Source organism: Pongo pygmaeus, chromosome 19 (genome assembly GCF_028885625.2).
Source record: "Pongo pygmaeus isolate AG05252 chromosome 19, NHGRI_mPonPyg2-v2.0_pri, whole genome shotgun sequence".
Classification (NCBI taxonomy): domain Eukaryota; kingdom Metazoa; phylum Chordata; class Mammalia; order Primates; family Hominidae; genus Pongo; species Pongo pygmaeus.
Window position 1 is genome coordinate 7,697,945 of NC_072392.2, and position 21,930 is coordinate 7,719,874.

Genomic DNA, 21,930 nt, shown 5'->3' on the forward strand with positions numbered 1-21,930 from the left:
TAGAGCGCGAGGAGGGGCGGGACCACAAGGGGGCGGGGCTGGGAAGCGGGGGTGCGGGTGTTTGTGTTGGAAAATCCAACTGCGCCACTGGGCGGAGCGGCCCCCCCAGCCCCGGCCTGGGAGAAGGGGGGGCCGCTCGACCCCCTGGGATACCTTGGGGAGCCTGAACACCTGGGACCCCCCCCCAGAACCAGGTAACGGGGAGCCGCGAGGACGTCTGGAAAGAGGGAAACCCCCTCCGTGCAGCAGGGCAGGACGCCTGAGTCTCTGGAGGGGTAGAGCTGGGGATGGACGTTTGGGTCTTGGGAAGGGCACTGGGAAGAAGACTGGGGCGAAGGTCATGGGTCCCTAGAAGAGAGTACGGCGGGGAAGGAGAAAGAACTGGGAGGCAGATGTCTCAGGTTCCAGATGTCCAGAGGGGCCTGAAAGGACTCCCCGTTCCCCTAGGGCTGGGATTCCCCTTCCCGACTCCAGGGCGGGGCGGGGCGGGGCGCGGCGGTCCTTACTGAAGGGCAGGACTAAAGGGCAGAGTTTGCAGACAGGTCAATGCCATGGCCCAGTAAGGTCAGATGTGGTCAGACTTGGGTGTGTCCCGGTCCCAGGGCTACTTTAAGTCTCCCTCCAGTTCTCTGCACGGGTGAGGTGTAGAAGCCTCAGCCTGATCTTCCCACCAGCGGCCCGAGAGCTTCCCAGCGGTAGCCTTCGCCTTCTTCCCACTCCCCCCACTGCGCCTCCCTTTCACTCCGTCTCGCCCCGCTAGCCTCCTCATCCCTGGTCCTTCTCCCACTCCGCCGTTCCCGAGCCCTAGCGCGCCCCGCACGGCTTCTCGGTGCGGAGCCTTCCCAACGTAGCCACAAGATGGCGAGGGCGAGACGCACCCAGGGCGGGTGGGGGATGTGACCGTGAAAGTAGCTGAAGCCCCCCGCCCCGGTCCGAGGGAAAGGTGGGCTGAGGCCCCCACTTGACTTCCTGTCATCTGGGCCCCCTCACAGGAAATTGTGGGCAGGAGGTCGCAGCGCAGAAGATGGGGAGGGGCCTGGGGACTCAATCTCCGCCTCTCCGGGCTGGGGTAAATAGTGGGGAGGGGGGCACGCGGGGTGGTTGCTAAGCAACGTAGATTTGCTTCCTGTTTGCTGCAGCTTATGTTGTGACACTGGGTGGGGGTTAGAGAGAGCGGAGGGCCTGAAGACTGTGGGGAAGGCCGAGGGCAGGACGCCTGGTTCTCGGGACAGGAAGAGCCCTAGGAGGAAGGCGGGGAGGTAGCGAGCTGCGCCGCGGCCGAAGGGGACTCGGCGGTTGTCCGGAGAGGGGGAGGGACCGAGGCGCAGCGTTCACCTCGGCTCCCCTTCCCTCCCCGGGGTTGCTTGTCCTGTTGCCAGAGTAACTGGAGGGCGAGATTTGGCAGCCGGATTCCCGAATTCTCCCGTCCGCCCAATCCGCTCCAGCGGTCGGCCCTGACGTCAGGGCCCTGGCAGCCAATGGGGAAGGGGGATGATAACGACTGGAAGGGAGAGGGGAGGGGCAGCGGCGGAGGCTGGGAGGCAGCAGCTGCCCGGGACCCGCACGTGCACTCCCACACGCTCGCGCCCACCCCCCGCCCCGCGCCGCACGCGCCCGAGCACCCCCTTGCGCCTGCGCGGCGAGCCGGGCGCCCCCTCCCCTGATGGAGTCTGTGTAAAGCCGCCTGAGGCTGCGCTCCTCAGTCCCTGGGGACTCACACGTCTCGGTCGGTCTGCACCGTTTCGCGGGTCGCGACCATAATGCCCAGCCTGGCTCAGGAGGGCCGACTACCTGTTCCCCACCTCCCCCCAGCTGGCGCCCCACACTCCCAGGTGGGCTGGGCGGAGCTGCGGTTTCCGGCCCCATCTGCTCGGCCGCTGCCTTCCCGGGCTCTGGCTTAAGTTGCTTTCCCAAGAGAAAGCGAGCGGGTACCAGCGCCCCTTCCCAAGGCTTCTCCCGCCTGGGCCCAGCTGCTGTTGGTGGCGGAGGAGGGCACTGCGGGGAAGCCCCGGACGGCCCAGGTGATTCTTCTGGGCCATCACGCCCCTTCTTCGCGTGAATTCCTGCTCTTTGATGTGCACCAAAAGCCTTCCCATTCCTAACGTTTCCTCCTCGTTCGCCCCGGCGTTCTTTGCACCTCCCTCGGCTCCTTTCGGGCTGTCTGTCCCTGTCTCCACTCGTCCTTCTCCGCTTCTGCCGGTTATATAACTCTTCCTCTCGCCGTGTCCTGGTTTCAACTCCACAGACTCCGCCCTGGAACAGCGCGGGGAGGGGCGGGAGAGATGGGGACCCAGACAGATTCCGGCTGGCGGCCGGCTGGGGCACGGGGGATCCTGCAGATGGAAGACGGAGCCCCGCGGGACCCGGTGCCCCCGTCCCCGCCTGCCGGCCCCCACCGAGATCTCGCCCAGGAGAGAGAAGGCACAGTATCTCCGAGGGGCGTGTCGGGCCGACTCCCGTCAGAAATGTGGGTTGGGAGGTCAGGGCTGCAGGCGGAGAGGAGGAGACAGGCAAGAGGCCTGAGTCCCTGGGATTGGAGTCGTATTGGGGGTAAAAGAGATAAGGACGCCAGGGTTTCTTCTTATGTCTCCTTTTTGGGTTCCCAGAATTCCTAAGGGTGTTTCCAGGAAGCTTAGCCAGCACACCCACTCCGCCCCGTAGGGGTCAAAGGTCTGTGTTAGAGGTGGCCTGGGATGATGTCACTAGTGCACGGGCCCCGGGATGGTTGCCAGGCAATGAGGCTTCCTCCCCCTTCTATTCCCTCCCACCTCTGCCCCGAGTCCAGTTCCAGTCCCGTGCCATCTCTTTCTCTTCTCCCTTCCCGTGGTCTTAGCATCCTGCAGGTGGGAAACCCCGGCCTGGAGTTTTGTGAGGGGGAGGGGCACGGGTGTGGTGTGGCTGAAAGACTTTGCCCCTTTGCTGGGCTGAGGGACCCTTGGGTCAGTTTTCCCTAGATTGGCACAGAAGAGCTTCCCCTCCAAGGCTCCGCCCCCATAGAAAAAGCTACCTAGCGGTCATTTTACTTTCCCACCTGCTGCACGGCCAAGTGTCCTATTGCCCCCTTCCCCAGATTGATTTGAAGTGGGAGTGGTTGAAAGACGTAAGAGTTGTGTGTAGTATGGGGGGGTTCTCTACACACCAGCTTATCCTTGAAATCCCCTTAATGGCACACCCCCATCTGCAAACAATGAAAGGAAAACGGTCAAGAAACAGTATTAGGCTGAAAAGTCAGGGTCTTTATTGTGTGTATGCGGGTGAATCGGCTTGTAGCCTCTCACTTGGTGGAGGAGGACTCAGTTGATTGCTATGGTTGTTCTTCTCTATTAAGTCCTAGGGTTGGTGATGGTATTGGAATGAATCGGCTTGTGCTTTTATGTACCTTAGAGCTTGGGCTGTCAGATCAGACCTGGATTCTAATTCCAGCTCTGTCACTTAGTGGCTACTAGGACTTGGAAAGGTCAGAACCTCTCTGAGCCTCGTATGTTAATCTTGAGCATTTAATATCAACACCTACCTTGAAGGCCGCTGAGAGGAAAAAAATGAGATAATTTATGCAAATCACTTAGCACAGTGCCTGGCACAGAATGAACACAGAATGAGTGCTTGTTGTTATGAAATACTTTTATTATTAAATGGTGTTAGTTACTAGTTTATTATTATTGCTGTGGGTCTGCTCCAAACCAGCAGTAACCCTAGGAGTTTGTTAAGGGGGAGTGGATAGTTTGTGTTAATTTGGAGATTGGGGTTAGGGGGCTGGGGATTAGCTTCAACTGCTTTGTGCATTTTATTTGATGAAGGCTTTAGGCAGATTTGTATTGCTTTCTTTAGGATTATTTTTTTTCCTCTTGGAGAAGAAATAGCTAAGACTATTCCATGGGCCTTGAAAATAAAATAATTGTATTATGGTTCTTGATTTTGAAGCAAGACCCCAGTCCCCTCCCATGTTGATCTCTGGAGCCTTTTTTCATTTTGCAGAGGGACTCCACAGTTTCTCTAGTGGGAACAGGGCTAGGCTGAGGGGTGTGTAAAAGGTAGGGGTGGGTGGGTGGAGAGAGACTAGTGCTGGGGGCTGGGGGGGCGGGTAGTTAAAGGAAGAGACCGGAAGGGAGGAGGAGGGAGCCTGCTGGTGGGGAGGGAGGGAGGGGAGGAGGAGGTGGAGGAGGAGGAGGAGGAGGAGGGAGGGGGTTGGGGAGAGCCTGCTACAGTTCTTTGTTTGACTCCGGGACTCAGGGACGGGGAGGAGGAGGGAGGGAGGCAGAGGCTGCAAGCGCCGGGGCAGGCCCAGGAGGCAGAGGAGGGACCGTCTCCCCCGCCCCCCCAGCCCCCACTCCCCCCCCTGCTGCTTCCCCCCCTCCCTACCCGGACTCCGGGGGCACCGCCGGGGGACAGACACCCAGCAGGTAACCCCGGCCTGGCTCGCCCTCCCCTCTCTGATTTTCCTCCACACCTTCCCGGATGACCCCTTTTCCCCTTTCGGTCTCCCCGTTTCTCCCCGGCCTTGCCTCTTTTCCCTGGCCTTCCTTGTTCCATCGCCCCCACTTGGGCTTGTCGCCCGCTGGCCGCGCCGGCGTCTCGTGCAGCCTGATTCCCTTCTCGCCCGACAGCCTGTGCGCCCTAGGTCTGCCCAGAGCACCTTTTGGGGCTCTGTCTGGCTGCTGCTTTGGGCTCTTGCTTCCCTTCCGACCTGTCCCCTGGGGCTGTCGGGGAGGAGGGAGTCCCTGCCTTTTCTTGCTCCCCCCCAGTTCCCCGCCTCCCCAACTCTGGCCCCCTTTCTCCTTCTAGCAGTCTCTAGGGGTGGGGAGAGAACCGGAATTTAGGGGGCCCCCTGGAGGGGCAAGGGGCTGTGTGTCGCTGGGGAAAGGGTCTGTGAGTATGTGTAGGGTGGGGGTGGGGGGGCAGTTAGAGACCTGGCTGCCTCTCCGTTGTCCCTTTAAATGGTCCTCACATTTCTGGGGACTCATGGGGGGGAGGTGGCAAGCCGCCTGCCTGGGGGGCAGGGCCCTTGGTTCGTCCACACAATCGGGGTGGTAATGATTTAAAGGGACAGCCTCGGTGTGGCCGCTGCCACCCTGCACCGGCGGGAGGGAGAGCCGGCAGGCCATGTCTGGGGAGGCTTGGCTGGTGAGCAGGGCATTTGAGGCTGAGTCTGTTGCTGGACCTGCCAGGTCTGGGACAGTGCTGCGGCTGGGAAGGTGCAATGAGGGGTGACAGCCTGCCTGGGGGGTACACAGCCTGGGCTTTTTCCAGGGCCCCACCTTTGGGTTCACCGACTCCTTGGCCAAGAATCCTTGAGTCCAAACTATGGAGTCTGTCGGCCACCAGGTGAGGGGCCACCGGCTGGTCTGCAGGTCAGGGGTCTGGCCTGGGCACGTTGGAGCTGGCACTTCAGCTTCCCCTTTTGTTGTTTGGCTCTGTGCACAAGAAAGCCCCAGCCCCTCCCCCAGCCCAGCTCCCCCTTCCCGTCCACATGCCCCCCTCACACATACACACACACACACGCGCACACACACACACACACACAAACACAGGCACACACACCCCAGCTGTTGGACAGATGAATTACAGCCTCCGGCTTGGGGCCAGGGCTGGTGAGGGATTAAAGCTCTGGGACTGGCCCTTTAAATGGCTGTTAGCCCCTCCCCCACTCTTGTCCAGACACCCCTCACACACCCTCTGACCCCCTAGGCTTCCCCCTCACTCCTCCTCTTGGTCTGTCCTAAAGTCTGCCCACTCTGCTCTCGACTAGCCCTTCCCTAGTCCCTCCCCCAGCACAACCGCAGAACGCAGATGCCACAGACTATAGATACACACTCCCTGCTCCCAGGTTGTGAGCCTCCCTGTCCTGGAGAGTTCTAGCCTGAAGCTCTCTTCCCGAGCAGAAGGGCCTTGCCTGCCTGATCTCTCCCACCTACAGCTGACCACTACCCTGGCTAAGTAAGGAGGCCTTGGTGGGTCAGAAATAGCACCTCCCTGGGGGCAGTGTCATCAGCAGCCACAGAAGCTTGCAGAACATTGCATCATGGAGACTAGGGGCTAGAGGCCTGAGTCTCTGGGGCAAGGGGAAGGATGGGGGCTGGAAGGCTAGGGAATATAGAGATTACATTGGGACCCCAAGTGTTTGGGTCCATAAGGGCAGAGAACTATGATTAAGGGAGCAGAAAACATAGGTCCCTGAGGAGCGAGTCTGAGGTGAAGGCCAACTTGGCTCTGACCCCTGATGGACACCTGATTCTTGGCCCTGGACTTATGCTAAAAGACCTAGCTTCTTGTCTATGAGGGTTGGGAAGGGAGTGGGCCTGTATCACCTTCTTAGGCCACATAAGAGGAAGGAGGTGATGGGGAAACAGGATATTGCCTTGGGGTTGGCAGGGAGGGGAGGCTTGCAGTGGAGGCCACTTCCAGGCTCAGGCCCAGAGTCAGAGTTCTTGCAGGGGAGGATGGCCCCTCCCTGTTGGGCCCGTTCATCTAGTCTGGCTACCTGTGCTGCTAGCCAAGACCTGCCTGCACCCGCCTGGGGGAAGAAGAGGGGGCAGAGTCCAGAGGGTGGGGTTGACTGTCTGGTGTCTTGATAAGGTTGGAGAGGACACAGAGTCGAAGGAAGAGGGTCTGCATGCCCTGGTGCTAGGATTCAGGCTGGCTTGTGTACAGATGTCAGGGCAGCTGGGGTGACTCTGGGGCCAGGGAGTCTCAGCAGGAGGTGTCAGGGCAGCTGGGGCGACTCTGGGGCCAGGGAGTCTCAGCAGGAGGGTCCTGTCAGAAGAGGGATCACGGGTTTGGGGTCTACTGTAGACTTACTCAGATGCCGTATCATGGCCCCTTACCAACTGATCGAGCCTGCTTCCCAAAGGGGAAGGTTGGACCACCACTTTGGGGATGGCTTTTTCTGGTTGCCATGGAAACAGATTCTCCCATCATATCTGACCACCAGAGCCAGGTTTCTCCTTAATGAGGGGGGCAGGGAGCCCAGGAAAATTCTCCAGCCTGGGAGACCGCCACCTCTAACTGACTTTTTTCTTTTAGGTTCCCCCCAGGGCAACATGCCAGCCCCGTAGCACTGCCCACCCCACCCACTGTGGTCTGTTGTACCCCACTGCTGGGGTGCTGGTTCCAATGAGACAGGGCACACCAAACTCCATCTGGTAAGTCCTGTCTGAGTGACCCTCTCCTCAGCAGTCTAACTCTGCACCACATGGTTGGAGATGCTCCGTATGATCTGGATCATGCCCACTCTTCAGAATGGTCCAGTCCAATTCTAAGCACCCCACCATGTGGTGCTTGAGTGGTTCAGCCTTCCTGGTTTATGGACCTCCCTTCTATCTCCTATAAATGGTTCAGCCCTGTACTTCACCAGCCTCTCCACTACTACCAAAAAATCTTTTCCCCACTGTCTCCCTAGTGCTACAACTCAGTTGCTTATTAAAATGAAGATGGAGTTTGCAAGCTGAAAAGTGGATATGAGCTACCCTGGAGGAATTTTTTCTTGGTAGGGAAGGGGCTTTGTCCCTATAGGAGTTGTTGAACACCCTGGCTTTTGGAGGGTGTTCAGAATTTATTTGGGGAGATACTGGAGATCACTGCCAGCCACAGCAGTCTTGGCATTTCACCTTTCCTTCCAGATCTCTTTCAGTCCCATTCTCTCCCCACTGCACTATAGCATTTGCCCCCATACCTAAGTCTTACTCTTCTGCTTCCCTCTCTCCTGTCAGTTCTCTGCCTGAGGCCCTGCTTTATTTCCCATGCCTTCGTGGGAGAAAAGGGAAGATAATCCCTAAGCCAGGGGCTTAAGTTCTCTCTGTGTTGTTCTTCCTCATTACATATGGGGTTTCTTGAGTGGGACTGTTTTCTTCTATGTGTCTCTCACTATTTTGCTTGATGTTTTGCACATTGGGGTGCATGGTGGATTTGTGTTGAATAATGTTAACTGAATGAGCTTCATTACCAAGAACCTATGACTTCTGAGATTTGCTGCACAGCCTCCTACTTTCTCCTCTAGAGGACGTGAGACATTGGGGATGGTAACATGGGTAGAGCTGAAAGGAAGGTTGACCCAGGAGATGGCCTGTGAGGATAAAACCAAGGGAGGGAGAGTAGGACAGAGGCAGTACATAAGAGTGGTAAGAATGTGGCTCTGGAAAGAAGCCTAGCTCTTTCATTCTTCACTTGCAGAATGACTTTGGCCAAGTCACCTAGCCTCTCTGGGCCTCAATTTCCTCGTCTGTAAAATGGGGGTAATCAGAGTACCTCCTATGCCAGGTTTTGGGGAGGAGTAAAAGAAATGCTTGTAAAATACTTAATACAGTGCCTGGCATGTAACAAATATTCACGAAATGCTAGCAGTTATCACCACAGTGGGAGCCACAGGGAGCTCTGAGGATAAGCAGGGATGTCGAGGGATGGGACAGAACTTGATTGAAGGCAGACAGACCTCCAAATTCTTGACTCAGACAGAATGATCACTGATCCAGCGAGACGTCAGGATCGAGAGGAGTGTAGCAAGGAGTCAGCAGGGTGGGCCTGCGCCAGTGTCGCCCCGACTCTGTTCAGTAACATGAAGGCAAACACAGAAGGGCATGTGCGGAGACACACGTGATCACGCTAGTGATGCAGAGGCAGACCCAGACAAAAGACCGAGACAGGAGCTAGGCAGACACACAGACAGAGACAGCCCCGCGGAGTCATGTAGACAGGGATAATGACAGGAACGCGTCAGACACAGGCACAGAGGGAGACAAGATGAGCAGATATGCAGGTGCACGCGGAGACAGACACCGGGACCCACGCACAGCCGACCGTGTCAGACAGACTGGTGAACACAGCGCCCAGTCAGAGGCAGACACAAGGCCTGCAGTGACACATAGCGGGCCGGGGCCGGCACCGTCACTCCTCGGTGGGGGGCGGGGAGGGGCCGGCAGCCGGGGGAAGGCTGGGGAAGGGAATCCCGGGCGGGCGGCCTGCCCGGGTGGCTGAGTCACAGCCGAGCCTCAGCCGGCGGCCCTCCCCTCCGCCTCCCCCTCCCCCAGGTAAGAAGCGAGCCTGTAACCCCTCGCTTCCACCAGGCGTGATGAGGTCGGGCAGGGAGCGGGTTGCGACGAGGGTCCTGGACCGCCCCACCTCGGCGCGCGCGCAGCATGCCCGCTGATTGCCGGCTCGGTAAAACCCTATCTGCGGGCTCTTGTCTCTGGCCGTCACGTGAGTTTGCGTGCGCACTTCAGGCCTCTTACCACGCGTCCCGCGCGGCTGCGGCGCTGCGCGGAGGGGCTTCTCGGCTCAAGCCCAGAGAGAGTTAAGTGGGTGTGATTGATGCAGTGTTTCTCTCTTGGGGCTCCAGCGGGGGCGGGGGGTAGGGGGTCGGTTAAAGTCCGGAGTCCAGGGCCCGGATGGAGGGGGCGGAGCTGGGCTTTGCCGGGAGTGCCCGGATGGAGAGGGTGTGGCCTCGGCGGGAGCGGAATTAACCCTTTCAGAGCCGCTGGCTCCCGAGGTTGTGGGTCGGGTCGGGAGAGGCTGGAATGTCTGCCTCAGAAGTATATCGACCTCCCGGCCTGGCTCTGGCCGCGTGCGTCTACCTCTCGCCTGTCTTCGAGGAGTCTGTGGGTGTCAGTCTTTGTGCCTGTCCGTGGTTCCCTTCCCTTGGTTAGTATGGACACCGGGAGTCAGGGAGGGCTATTCTTGTCCCAGAGCGAGAGTGGAGGTGAGAGTGGAGCGCGAGCTGGCGGCGGCTGGGGAACAGGTGCAAGCGCCGCGTCGGGGCTGCCCGGCACGGGGAGGGGCCATCGTGGGGGAAGACGAGAGGGGAAATTCCGCGGGACCGGTGGTGAGCCGGTGTGTGGGCTGAGGAGTTGTGTCTGCCTCTGACTGTGTGTCTGTGTGTGTTCAGGGAGGCGGGGGCTGAGTCAGTGGGAAGAGGGGAAGGTTTTTTGGGTGACTCACGCTCCCCCACCCCAAGCCTGAATCAGACCCCGAGGGAGGGCTTTGTACGGGGGGGCGAGTGAGTCCAGCGCCTGGGTCCCGGGTGCGGACAAGGATCCGAGGTGGCTGGCGAGAATGAGTGTGTGTTTAGTGTACAGGAAGTTTTGTCTTCAAGTGAGGGCTTTGTATTCTGGGTGCTGGCGTGGGGCTTTGTGGATAAAGGTGGAAGAGCAGGGGGCTGGAGGGACGGCACTCACTGACTTAGGGAAAGCTGAGTCAGTTCCCCGTGGGAAAGGGGAAGTGGCAGAGGGGAAGTGTCATCATCGCCGAAGGGGAAGCTGCCTTTCCTGGTAACTGGCGGCGCTCTCGGGACCACTTCCCAAAGCAGGCATCTGCCCCTCTGTTGTCTGCTTCCCCGGCTCCCCCTCCACGTCTGGTTCTTGGGTCTCCTCCCCGCCCCTGCCTCGGTACTCGGGTGGAGGCAGTCAGGGAGGGCCATACTTGACTACGGTTCAGCGCCGTACCTGGCTTGGTTACTGATGGAAAGGATGCTGCCTCTAGTGAGGAGATAGTTCTGACAGTAATAGCACGTGAACCGCGGAGAGGGTCTGCGGGGCCCAAGCGACCACAAGGGCTTGGCGGAGAGTGGCACGCAGGGACCTGTAGGGTCCAAGCGCTTCCATGCAAACAAACGACCTTGCCCCTTCGGGAAAGAAGGCTCTTTTCACCAGAAACCCGTCTGCCCTTGTGGGCTGGGTGGAAATTTCCCCACAGCGCAGACTTCTCTCAACGAAGGCGAACTTTCCAGCCACCCCCAGCCCCTCGTCGCGCACTCTCCCCCGGCTTCCTGCCCGGCGCTCGCTCCAGCTGGAGCGCTGGCCCCGCCCCCGCCGCTTTGTACTCGACACTCGCCTCTCGCTGCTCTTTGTACTCTAGACTCTCAATGGACCGATCCCGGGAGCCGAGCCGGCTCCCTACCTGCGGGGACGCCGGGTAGGCAAGGAGGAGGCGCGGGGACGCAGTTCCTGGGCTCAGAGAGGCGAGAAGGAAGAGCTGGGGCTAAAGGGAAGGTGCCCAGGAGAGGGGAGCGCTGTGCCAGTCGGGGGTCCAGCCGGCACCAAAGCGAAAGGGTGGGGGGGGGCGTGAAGGAGGAAGTGAAACGGGTTCTGGGTTCTTTAAGGGAGTGGGCGGTGAGAGTGGGACAAGGGTGATGTCACTGCCTGTCGGGCCCCGCCCTCCTCCCTCCCTCAGGACCCCCCCCCCCCGTACATTTACACACACCGCTTCCGCTGCGCAAGTAGCCACGTCACGGGCAACCCCCGAAATCCCCCCCTCCCTTGGGGGGCGGGGGCCACGTGGGCCGTGGGGAACCGCGTGGCCCCGGCGGGGAAGGGCAGAGAGGATACGCGAGCCACGAGAGAGGGGCCACTCAGGACCGCGGTGCGCGACTTCTGGGAAGTTGGGGGACTAAAAGGGGTCTGATTTTGGGGGTCGGTCGGTATTGAAGACCCAGAAAGCCAGGGGAAGTAGAGGATCTGGAGAAACTGGGTATGAGACTGGGGGCTTGACCAAGGTTTGGGTCGGGGTCAGGCGTTGGGGGTGGAGCGCCCTGATAGCGGCGCGGACGGGTTTGGGTGCCATGGAAGTCGCTGTGGCTGGACAGCCCTAAGCAGTTATTAGGGGCGCTCGGGGTAGGGAGGTCTGTCACTGGGCGAGGTGAAGTGAGGAAGGGGAGGGACGTCTTTTTTGCGTTCTGCATCCGTCTGCCGTCCGTCGGTCTTGCGGTGGTCGGGCGCGGGGCTACTCGAGCGGCTTGGCCGTGGCCACCGGCGGCTCTGGGTGCGTGAGGCTTGCGGGTAGCGCCGGCCCCCACGCCGGCCGGAGCGTGCGACTAACCGGCCTCATCCGCATGCGTCTTGTCCTGGCTGCTTTCTGGCCCTGATGGCCGCAGTGTCAGATCCTAGATGGGGACCCTAGGTGGGAGCCGCGGGGTCACATCGGGGTCACCCCGGGCTGAGCTCGTCTGACCGGCTCCGCCGCCCCTCCTCTCCCGGCCACCGCTGCCGGGCTCACCTCGCTCCCATTGGTTCCGGCCAGGCTGTTACTGAGGCGGAGACACGGGTGATGATTGGCTTTCTGGGGAGAGAGGAAGTCCTGTGATTGGCCAGATCTCTGGAGCTCGCCGACGCGGTGTGAGGACGCTCCCACGGAGGCCGGGTAAGCGGCCGCTGCGTTGCGGGTCGGCCCGGTGGCTCCGGACTGGAAGCCTGGCAGCGCAGCCACCCCGTCCCTCTGACCGGCCTTTTGGTTCCCTGCCACACACGTCCCGGCTCCCAGCCACACTCCTGGGCTTCTAGGGAGTGATTGGGCCGGGTGGGCCTCCCTTTGGGGAAAGCTAAGGCCGGGCCCTTTGCACAAATGACAAATTGGTGGATGCCAGAGTCCGCCCATCCCAGCCCCTGGGCCTTGACTATGTGCTGGCCAGCTCGTCTCACTCCTTTTTCTCCTCTCTGTAGAATTGGCTGTGAAAGGACCCAGGCAGCCATCTGGGGGTAGCGGGCACTCTTACCAGAGCGGCTGGAGCCGGACCATCGTCCCAGAGAGCTGGGGCAGGGGGCCGTGCCCAATCTCCAGGGCTCCTGGGGCCACTGCTGACCTGGTAAGGGAAAATCTGGGGCCGAGCTGGCTGGATGTACACTGGCAGCTCTGGTTTTGCCTCCAGTAAGAGCATAATTTCTTATCCCCAACTCAGGCTGGATGCATCGGGCAGTGGACCCTCCAGGGGCCCGCGCTGCACGGGAAGCCTTTGCCCTTGGGGGCCTGAGCTGTGCTGGGGCCTGGAGCTCCTGCCCGCCTCATCCCCCTCCTCGTAGCGCATGGCTGCCTGGAGGCAGGTGAGAAGTTGGGGCCCTCTGTCTCCAGGCACACCTCTTTCCATCTCTGTATCCCTCAATCTGTGTCATTCTCCATGGGTTCCTGTCATTCTGTGGGCTTCTGTGCATCAGCCTCCTCCTGCCTAGGTAGGACAAGACTGTTCCTTCTTGCCGTATATAAGAGACTCCTTCTCTCTCCAGATGCTCAGCCAGCATTGGGCAGCCCCCGCTTCCTGCTCCCCTACCCCCTTCACATGGCAGTAGTTCTGGGCACCCCAACAAACCATATTATGCTCCAGGGTGAGTGGATATTTGAAGGTTCTGGGGGTGGGAGGTAAGGCTGGGGCCTTGAAAGAGTCCCCTCAAGCCCAGCCCCCACCCACACCCCCACCCCTTCTGCTCTGTAGGGCGCCCACTCCAAGACCCCTCCATGGGAAGCTGGAATCCCTGCATGGCTGTGTGCAGGCATTGCTCCGGGAGCCAGCCCAGCCAGGGCTTTGGGAACAGCTTGGGCAACTGTACGAGTCAGAGCACGATAGTGAGGAGGCCACACGCTGCTACCACAGCGCCCTTCGATATGGAGGAAGCTTTGCTGAGCTGGGGCCCCGCATTGGCCGACTGCAGCAGGTAGGAGAAGGCAGGGTGTGGGGGACGGGATTGTATGATTGTGCCTTCTGGCTCAGTGCCCTGCCTGACATCTGCCCCTGCAACGTGTCCCCTCACCCCCAGGCCCAGCTCTGGAACTTTCATACTGGCTCTTGCCAGCACCGAGCCAAGGTCCTGCCCCCACTGGAGCAAGTGTGGAACTTGCTACACCTTGAGGTGAGGCTGGCATTGGGTGGGTTAGGGAGGAGAGCCAGGCTGTGCCTGCACCCGTGCCATTTTCTCTTCTTTTTGTTCTCAGCACAAGCGGAACTATGGAGCCAAGCGAGGAGGTCCCCCGGTGAAGCGAGCTGCCGAACCCCCAGTGGTGCAGCCTGTGCCTCCTGCAGCACTCTCAGGCCCCTCAGGGGAGGAGGGCCTCAGCCCTGGAGGCAAGCGAAGGAGAGGCTGCAACTCTGAACAGGTGTGGGTATAGGGGGGCCAGCAGGCAGTATAAGTAGGCAGGACTTGGGCAAGGAATGGGATTCTCACACTCTGTTCTCTCCTAGACTGGCCTTCCCCCAGGGCTGCCACTGCCTCCACCACCATTACCACCACCACCGCCACCACCACCCCTGCCTGGCCTGGCCACCAGCCCCCCATTTCAGCTAACCAAGCCAGGGCTATGGAGTACCCTGCATGGAGATGCCTGGGGCCCAGAGCGCAAGGGTTCAGCACCCCCAGAGCGCCAGGTGAGCCCCTGCCTGTTGCCTTTCACCTCTCACCTGCAAGTCCCACGCTCTCTGTTCCTCATCCTGCATCCCTATTTATCTCCTATAGGAGCAGCGGCACTCGCTGCCTCACCCATATCCATACCCAGCTCCAGCGTACACCGCGCACCCCCCTGGCCACCGGCTGGTCCCGGCTGCTCCCCCAGGCCCGGGCCCCCGCCCCCCAGGAGCAGAGAGCCATGGCTGCCTGCCTGCCACCCGTCCCCCCGGAAGTGACCTTAGAGAGAGCAGAGTTCAGAGGTCGCGGATGGACTCCAGCGTTTCACCAGCAGCAACCACCGCCTGCGTGCCTTACGCCCCTTCCCGGCCCCCTGGCCTCCCCGGCACCACCACCAGCAGCAGCAGTAGCAGCAGCAGCAACACCGGTCTCCGGGGTGTGGAGCCGAACCCAGGCATTGTGAGTGACAGCTGAGGGTGGAGGGGGGAATGGGTGGAGCTTGTCTTGAGGTGGCCCGAGCAATGCTCCTACCACCCACTTCTACACCCGCAGCCCGGCGCTGACCATTACCAAACTCCCGCGCTGGAGGTCTCTCACCAGGGCCGCCTGGGGCCCTCGGCACACAGCAGTCGGAAACCGTTCTTGGGGGCTCCCGCTGCCACTCCCCACCTGTCCCTGCCACCTGGACCTTCCTCACCCCCTCCACCCCCCTGTCCCCGCCTCTTACGCCCCCCACCACCCCCTGCCTGGTTGAAGGGTCCGGCCTGCCGGGCAGCCCGAGATGATGGAGAGATCTTAGAAGAGCTCTTCTTTGGGACTGAGGGACCCCCCCGCCCTGCCCCACCACCCCTCCCCCATCGCGAGGGCTTCTTGGGGCCTCCGGCCTCCCGCTTTTCTGTGGGCACTCAGGATTCTCACACCCCTCCCACTCCCCCAACCCCAACCACCAGCAGTAGCAACAGCAACAATGGCAGCCACAGCAGCAGCCCTGCTGGGCCTGTGTCCTTTCCCCCACCACCCTATCTGGCCAGAAGTGTAGACCCCCTTCCCCGGCCTCCCAGCCCAGCACAGAACCCCCAGGACCCACCTCTTGTACCCCTGACTCTTGCCCTGCCTCCAGCCCCTCCTTCCTCCTGCCACCAAAATACCTCAGGAAGCTTCAGGCGCCCGGAGAGCCCCCGGCCCAGGGTCTCCTTCCCAAAGACCCCCGAGGTGGGGCCGGGGCCACCCCCAGGCCCCCTGAGTAAAGCCCCCCAGCCTGTGCCGCCCAGGGTTGGGGAGCTGCCTGCCCGAGGCCCTCGACTCTTTGATTTTCCCCCCACTCCGCTGGAGGACCAGTTTGAGGAGCCAGCCGAATTCAAGATCCTACCTGATGGGCTGGCCAACATCATGAAGATGCTGGACGAATCCATTCGCAAGGAAGAGGAACAGCAACAACACGAAGCAGGCGTGGCCCCCCCACCCCCACTGAAGGAGCCCTTTGCATCTCTGCAGCCTCCTTTCCCCACTGACACAGCCCCCACCACTACTGCTCCTGCTGTCGCCGTCACCACCACCACCACCACCACCACGGCCACCCAGGAAGAAGAGAAGAAGCCACCACCAGCCCTACCACCACCACCGCCTCTAGCCAAGTTCCCTCCACCCCCTCAGCCACAGCCACCACCACCCCCACCCCCCAGCCCGGCCAGCCTGCTCAAATCCTTGGCCTCCGTGCTGGAGGGACAAAAGTACTGTTATCGGGGGACTGGAGCAGCTGTTTCCACCCGGCCTGGGCCGTTGCCCACCACTCAGTATTCCCCTGGCCCCCCATCAGGTGCTACCGCCCCGCCGCCCACCTCAGCGGCCCCTAGCGCCCAGGGCTCCCCACAGCCCTCTGCTTCCTCGTCATCTCAGTTCTCTACCTCAGGCGGGCCCTGGGCCCGGGAGCGCAGGGCGGGCGAAGAGCCAGTCCCGGGCCCCACGACCCCCACCCAACCGCCCCCACCCCTATCTCTGCCCCCTGCTCGCTCTGAGTCTGAGGTGCTAGAAGAGATCAGCCGGGCTTGCGAGACCCTCGTGGAGCGGGTGGGCCGGAGTGCCACTGACCCAGCCGACCCAGTGGACACAGTAGAGCCAGCGGACAGTGGGACTGAGCGACTGCTGCCCCCCGCACAGGCCAAGGAGGAGGGTGGCGGGGTGGCGGCAGTGTCAGGCAGCTGTAAGCGGCGACAGAAGGAGCATCAGAAGGAGCATCGGCGGCACAGGCGGGCCTGTAAGGACAGTGTGGGTCGTCGGCCCCGTGAGGGCAGGGCAAAGGCCAAGGCCAAGGCCCCCAAAGAAAAGAGCCGCCGGGTGCTGGGGAACCTGGACCTGCAGAGCGAGGAGATCCAGGGTCGTGAGAAGTCCCGGCCCGATCTTGGCGGGGCCTCCAAGGCCAAGCCACCCACAGCTCCAGCCCCTCCATCAGCTCCTGCACCTTCTGCCCAGCCCACACCCCCATCAGCCTCCGTCCCTGGAAAGAAGGCTCGGGAGGAAGCCACAGGGCCACCGGGTGTCAGCCGGGCCGACATGCTGAAGCTGCGCTCACTTAGTGAGGGGCCCCCCAAGGAGCTGAAGATCCGTCTCATCAAGGTAGAGAGTGGTGACAAGGAGACCTTTATCGCCTCTGAGGTGGAAGAGCGGCGGCTGCGCATGGCAGACCTCACCATCAGCCACTGTGCTGCTGATGTTGTGCGCGCCAGCAAGTGAGTTGGCTGCCTGCTTGGTTGTCCCGGAGATAGGCTCCCTTCCCCCATCACCCTGATGTTTCTGTCTTCATTCCACTGTCCTCCCACAGGAATGCCAAGGTGAAAGGGAAGTTTCGAGAGTCCTACCTTTCCCCTGCCCAGTCTGTGAAACCGAAGATCAACACTGAGGAGAAGCTGCCCCGGGAAAAACTCAACCCCCCTACACCCAGCATCTATGTATGTGTGCCACTTGGCCTCAGAACCACCCCTGCCAGAGGGTTCTAAGACAGTGTTGGGGACTGCTGGGGTGCTCTGAGCCTGGGCCTGGGCTCTGACCCCAGCTCTCCTGGTCATGTCTCAGCTGGAGAGCAAACGGGATGCCTTCTCACCTGTCCTGCTGCAGTTCTGTACAGACCCTCGAAATCCCATCACAGTGATCCGGGGCCTGGCGGGCTCCCTGCGGCTCAGTGAGTATGGGGGGCAGAAAGTGTCAGGGATGGCTACAAGGGTCTGGGGCATGTAGGACCCTCTGAGAAATCCCACACTTGAAGACTCAGGACGGTGGCTATGAGGAGTCCACTGAGTGATGGGTCTGCTGGCCTTGGGCTCTTCTCCCATCTATCTGTCTCCAGCATTTGGCAAGGGGGAAGGGGCCATAGTCAGGGCCTGATTAGTCATTTCTGAATTTTTTGGTGATTAAGGAAGAGAATAATACAGATTTTAGAAAACCCCTGAAAATCTGTGATTTGGGGGCTCTCAGTCTTTTATTACGCAGAATTTCAAACACATACAAAATTAGAGGAAGCTGTATAGAAATACAAAGGCCAATCTTGTCTCCTTTATCCCTGTATGTTCTCCCTTTCTCACACGGAGTTATTTGAAGCACATTTCAGGCTTTCACTTGACTGAATCTTTAATCTTTAATTGGATCCAATGGTAACTCAAAGAAGCTGCTGTTTTGACTAGACTCCAAATGGGGAAAAAAAGAAGCTGCCATTCATTGAGCACCTACTATGTGTCTGTCAGGTGCGGTGCACATGGCCACACACACACCTGGGAACACTGGTCTAGGGGCTGAGTCCTTGAGCAGCTGCAGGAGAAACAGGGCTGGTGAGGATGCAGATAGAGGCCAGCACTCCCAGGTTCCTGTGGGGCTAGGGTTCCTGCCTATTTCTCCTGGGCTGAGCTCTGCTAAGCCTATGACCACCCTGTCAGAGCCCAGAGGATTAGGAAGGGAAAGGGTCGGTTGGGTCCTTGGTCCCTATCCTCTGCCTCTGCCCCAACACCCTGCTCGGCCCTCCCTTCCAGACTTGGGCCTCTTCTCCACCAAGACCCTGGTGGAAGCGAGTGGCGAACACACCGTGGAAGTTCGCACTCAGGTGCAGCAGCCCTCAGATGAGAACTGGGATCTGACAGGCACTCGGCAGATCTGGCCCTGTGAGAGCTCCCGTTCCCACACCACCATTGCCAAGTACGCACAGTACCAGGCCTCATCCTTCCAGGAGTCTCTGCAGGTGAGACGAGAACGTGGCCAGAGGCAGGTCCTGGGACGGGGCTGCGGTGGGAGGGCTCTCGAAAGGTCTCTGACCCAGGCTTGCCTACCCTCTGGCTGAGCAGGAGGAGAAGGAGAGTGAGGATGAGGAGTCAGAGGAGCCGGACAGCACCACAGGAACCCCTCCTAGGTACCGTGCAGGTGTGCCCCTTCCGTTCCTGCTTCCTTCCCCTCCCTCTGCTCTCCACCAACCTGTGCTCTTCGCCCCAGCAGCAGCGCACCAGACCCGAAGAACCATCACATCATCAAGTTTGGCACCAACATCGACTTGTCTGATGCAAAGCGGTCAGTGGGGCTGAGGCCAGGGAAGTTGGGGCAGGAGTGCTGCTGGGACCTCGTGGCGGGGGCGGGGTGTAGCCTCTCGTCGCACTTCCGCAACGCAGGTGGAAGCCCCAGCTGCAGGAGCTGCTGAAGCTGCCCGCCTTCATGCGGGTAACATCCACGGGCAACATGCTGAGCCACGTGGGCCACACCATCCTGGGCATGAACACGGTGCAGCTGTACATGAAGGTGCCCGGCAGCCGAACGCCAGGTGCGCTCCACGCCTGTGCGCGCTGATGCGGGAAGCGCGAGAGGAGGGGCTGGCGGCGGCGCTCAGCCGTCAGCCAATGAGGGCAGAGGGCGGGGCTGTCGGGGATCGCAGCTCCGACCTGGCCAGCCATGCCGTTCTCTGTCGACCCCTGCAGGCCACCAGGAGAATAACAACTTCTGCTCCGTCAACATCAACATTGGCCCAGGCGACTGCGAGTGGTTCGCGGTGCACGAGCACTACTGGGAGACCATCAGCGCCTTCTGTGATCGGTGCGTGCCGTCCTGCGCAAGTCAGACTGCCGCGTCCCCGCCCTCGGTCCCCAGTTCCCACCTGACCTGTGGCCACCCCGCAGGCACGGCGTGGACTACTTGACGGGTTCCTGGTGGCCAATCCTGGATGATCTCTATGCATCCAATATCCCTGTGTACCGCTTCGTGCAGCGCCCCGGAGACCTCGTGTGGATTAATGCGGGGACTGTGCACTGGGTGCAGGCCACCGGCTGGTGCAACAACATTGCCTGGAACGTGGGGCCCCTCACCGGTGAGAGGGTGGGGCAGGTGTTGGCGTGGTGTGGCGCCTCAGCGGCAAGGGCCTGGGAGGCTGGGGCTTGGAGAGCCGCCAGCAGTGAGGGAAGGGGCTTGGGCCTAGGTGTCTGGGGGCTGTTTGAGAGTCCTATTGCGATCGCCTTTGGCCCGCAGCCTATCAGTACCAGCTGGCCCTGGAACGATACGAGTGGAATGAGGTGAAGAACGTCAAATCCATCGTGCCCATGATTCACGTGTCATGGAACGTGGCTCGCACGGTCAAAATCAGCGACCCCGACTTGTTCAAGATGATCAAGTGAGGACCCCATTTGGGTGGGAGCCCACCTCCACCGACCGGTCCCTGTTCTTGTTCTTCCTGTCTGACTCCACCCCATTCTTACCTCTCTCCATCCTTGTCTGCCTGTGCCCCGAGTGTTACTGTGCTGGGGAGGCTAACTAGGTCTTTGCTGTCATGACCTTTCCTAGTGGTCCAAATAGACAAAAGCCACAGGAAATTTCGCCTATAACAAGATGCCCAGGACAGAGGATGTGACCTAGACATGAAGTGGGGAGGCCCCTAGGGGAGGGCCCTGGGGCTGCCCACCCCTCTGCCCTTGCTGCAGCCCTGCCCCAGGCCTCCTCCCTGCCGGTGGTCTCAACACAACACCACTGCTCCCCAGGTTCTGCCTGCTGCAGTCCATGAAGCACTGCCAGGTGCAACGCGAGAGCCTGGTGCGGGCAGGGAAGAAAATCGCTTACCAGGGCCGTGTCAAGGACGAGCCAGCCTACTACTGCAACGAGTGCGATGTGAGTGGGCCGGCTCTCCTGCTCTCCCTGAGCGTCCACAGTGGCCCTCCCTCCTCCTGACTGCACTCTCCTCCCTGCCCCAGGTGGAGGTGTTTAACATCCTGTTCGTGACAAGTGAGAATGGCAGCCGCAACACGTACCTGGTACACTGCGAGGGCTGTGCCCGGCGCCGCAGCGCAGGCCTGCAGGGCGTGGTGGTGCTGGAGCAGTACCGCACTGAGGAGCTGGCTCAGGCCTACGACGCCTTCACGCTGGTGAGGGCCCGGCGGGCGCGCGGGCAGCGGAGGAGGGCACTGGGGCAGGCTGCAGGGACGGGCTTCGGGAGCCCGGCCGCGCCTTTCCCTGAGCCCCCGCCGGCTTTCTCCCCCCAGGCCCCAGCCAGCACGTCGCGATGAGGCCGGACGCCCCGCCCGCCTGCCTGCCCGCGCTAGGCGCCGCGGGGCCACCAGCACATGCCTGGGCTGGACCTAGGTCCCGCCTGTGGCCGGGAAGGGGGTCGGGCCCAGCCCTTCCACCCCATTGGCAGCTCCCCTCACTTAATTTATTAAGAAAAACATTTTTTTTTTTTTTTTTTTTTTAGCAAATATGAGGAAAAAAGGAAAAAAAATGGGAGACGGGGGAGGGGGCTGGCAGCCCCTCGCCCACCAGCGCCTCCCCTCACCGACTTTGGCCTTTTTAGCAACAGACACAAGGACCAGGCTCCGGCGGCGGCGGGGGTCACATACGGGTTCCCTCACCCTGCCAGCCGCCTGCCCGCCCGGCGCAGATGCACGCGGCTCGTGTATGTACATAGACGTTACGGCAGCCGAGGTTTTTAATGAGATTCTTTCTATGGGCTTTACCCCTCCCCCGGAACCTCCTTTTTTACTTCCAATGCTAGCTGTGACCCCTGTACGTGTCTCTTTATTCACTTGGTTATGATTTGTATTTTTTGTTCTTTTTTTGTTTTTTGTTTTTAATTTATAACAGTCCCACTCACCTCTATTTATTCATTTTTGGGAAAACCCGACCTCCCACACCCCAAGCCATCCTGCCCGCCCCTCCAGGGACCGCCCGTCGCCGGGCTCTCCCCGCGCCCCAGTGTGTGTCCGGGCCCGGCCCGACCGTCTCCGCCCGTCCGCCCGCGGCTCCAGCCGGGTTCTCATGGTGCTCAAACCCGCTCCCCTCCCGTACGTCCTGCACTTTCTCGGACCAGTCCCCCCACTCCCGACCCGACCCCAGCCCCACCTGAGGGTGAGCAACTCCTGTACTGTAGGGGAAGAAGTGGGAACTGAAATGGTATTTTGTAAAAAAAATAAAATAAAATAAAAAAAATTAAAGGTTTTAAAGAAAGAACTATGAGGAAAAGGAACCCCGTCCTTCCCAGCCCCGGCCACTTTAAAAACACAGACCTTCACCCCCACCCCCTTTTCTTTTTAAGTGTGAAACAACCCAGGGCCAGGGCCTCACTGGGGCAGGGACACCCCGGGGTGAGTTTCTCTGGGGCTTTATTTTCGTTTTGTTGGTTGTTTTTTCTCCACGCTGGGGCTGCGGAGGGGTGGGGGGTTTACAGTCCCGCACCCTCGCACTGCACTGTCTCTCTGCCCCAGGGGCAGAGGGGTCTTCCCAACCTTACCCCTATTTTCGGTGATTTTTGTGTGAGAATATTAATATTAAAAATAAACGGAGAAAAAAAAATCCTGTTTCGCTAACGGCTGGTGGTAGCAGGTTGAGTACC

The 21,930-nt window shown here is 60.4% G+C and overlaps 1 protein-coding gene across 18 annotated transcripts; it reads left to right on the forward strand.

Moving 5' to 3' along the window:
* Positions 1 to 58: 58 nt before the first annotated feature.
* Positions 59 to 21,890, forward strand: KDM6B (lysine demethylase 6B). Of its 18 annotated transcripts, none has more exons than XM_054455797.2 (24): positions 59 to 194; positions 7,021 to 7,139; positions 12,004 to 12,123; positions 12,423 to 12,565; positions 12,659 to 12,800; positions 12,981 to 13,079; positions 13,187 to 13,406; positions 13,509 to 13,601; positions 13,684 to 13,845; positions 13,931 to 14,113; positions 14,202 to 14,549; positions 14,643 to 16,816; positions 16,909 to 17,035; positions 17,160 to 17,265; positions 18,107 to 18,312; positions 18,416 to 18,480; positions 18,564 to 18,635; positions 18,734 to 18,882; positions 19,037 to 19,151; positions 19,235 to 19,422; positions 19,581 to 19,722; positions 20,087 to 20,213; positions 20,297 to 20,467; positions 20,585 to 21,890. In XM_054455797.2, the coding sequence occupies exons 5-24, from the start codon at positions 12,664 to 12,666 to the stop codon at positions 20,606 to 20,608; spliced, it is 4,908 nt and encodes a 1,635-aa protein (XP_054311772.1). In that variant the 5' UTR covers positions 59 to 194; positions 7,021 to 7,139; positions 12,004 to 12,123; positions 12,423 to 12,565; positions 12,659 to 12,663; the 3' UTR covers positions 20,609 to 21,890. The 18 variants fall into 18 exon arrangements, with proteins under 18 accessions (XP_054311772.1, XP_063512342.1, XP_054311769.1 ...); XM_063656269.1 differs by lacking the exon at positions 59 to 194 and adding an exon at positions 4,217 to 4,400; XM_063656274.1 differs by lacking the exon at positions 59 to 194 and adding an exon at positions 4,253 to 4,400 and having other exon boundaries at positions 20,794 to 21,890.
* Positions 21,891 to 21,930: the final 40 nt, after the last annotated feature.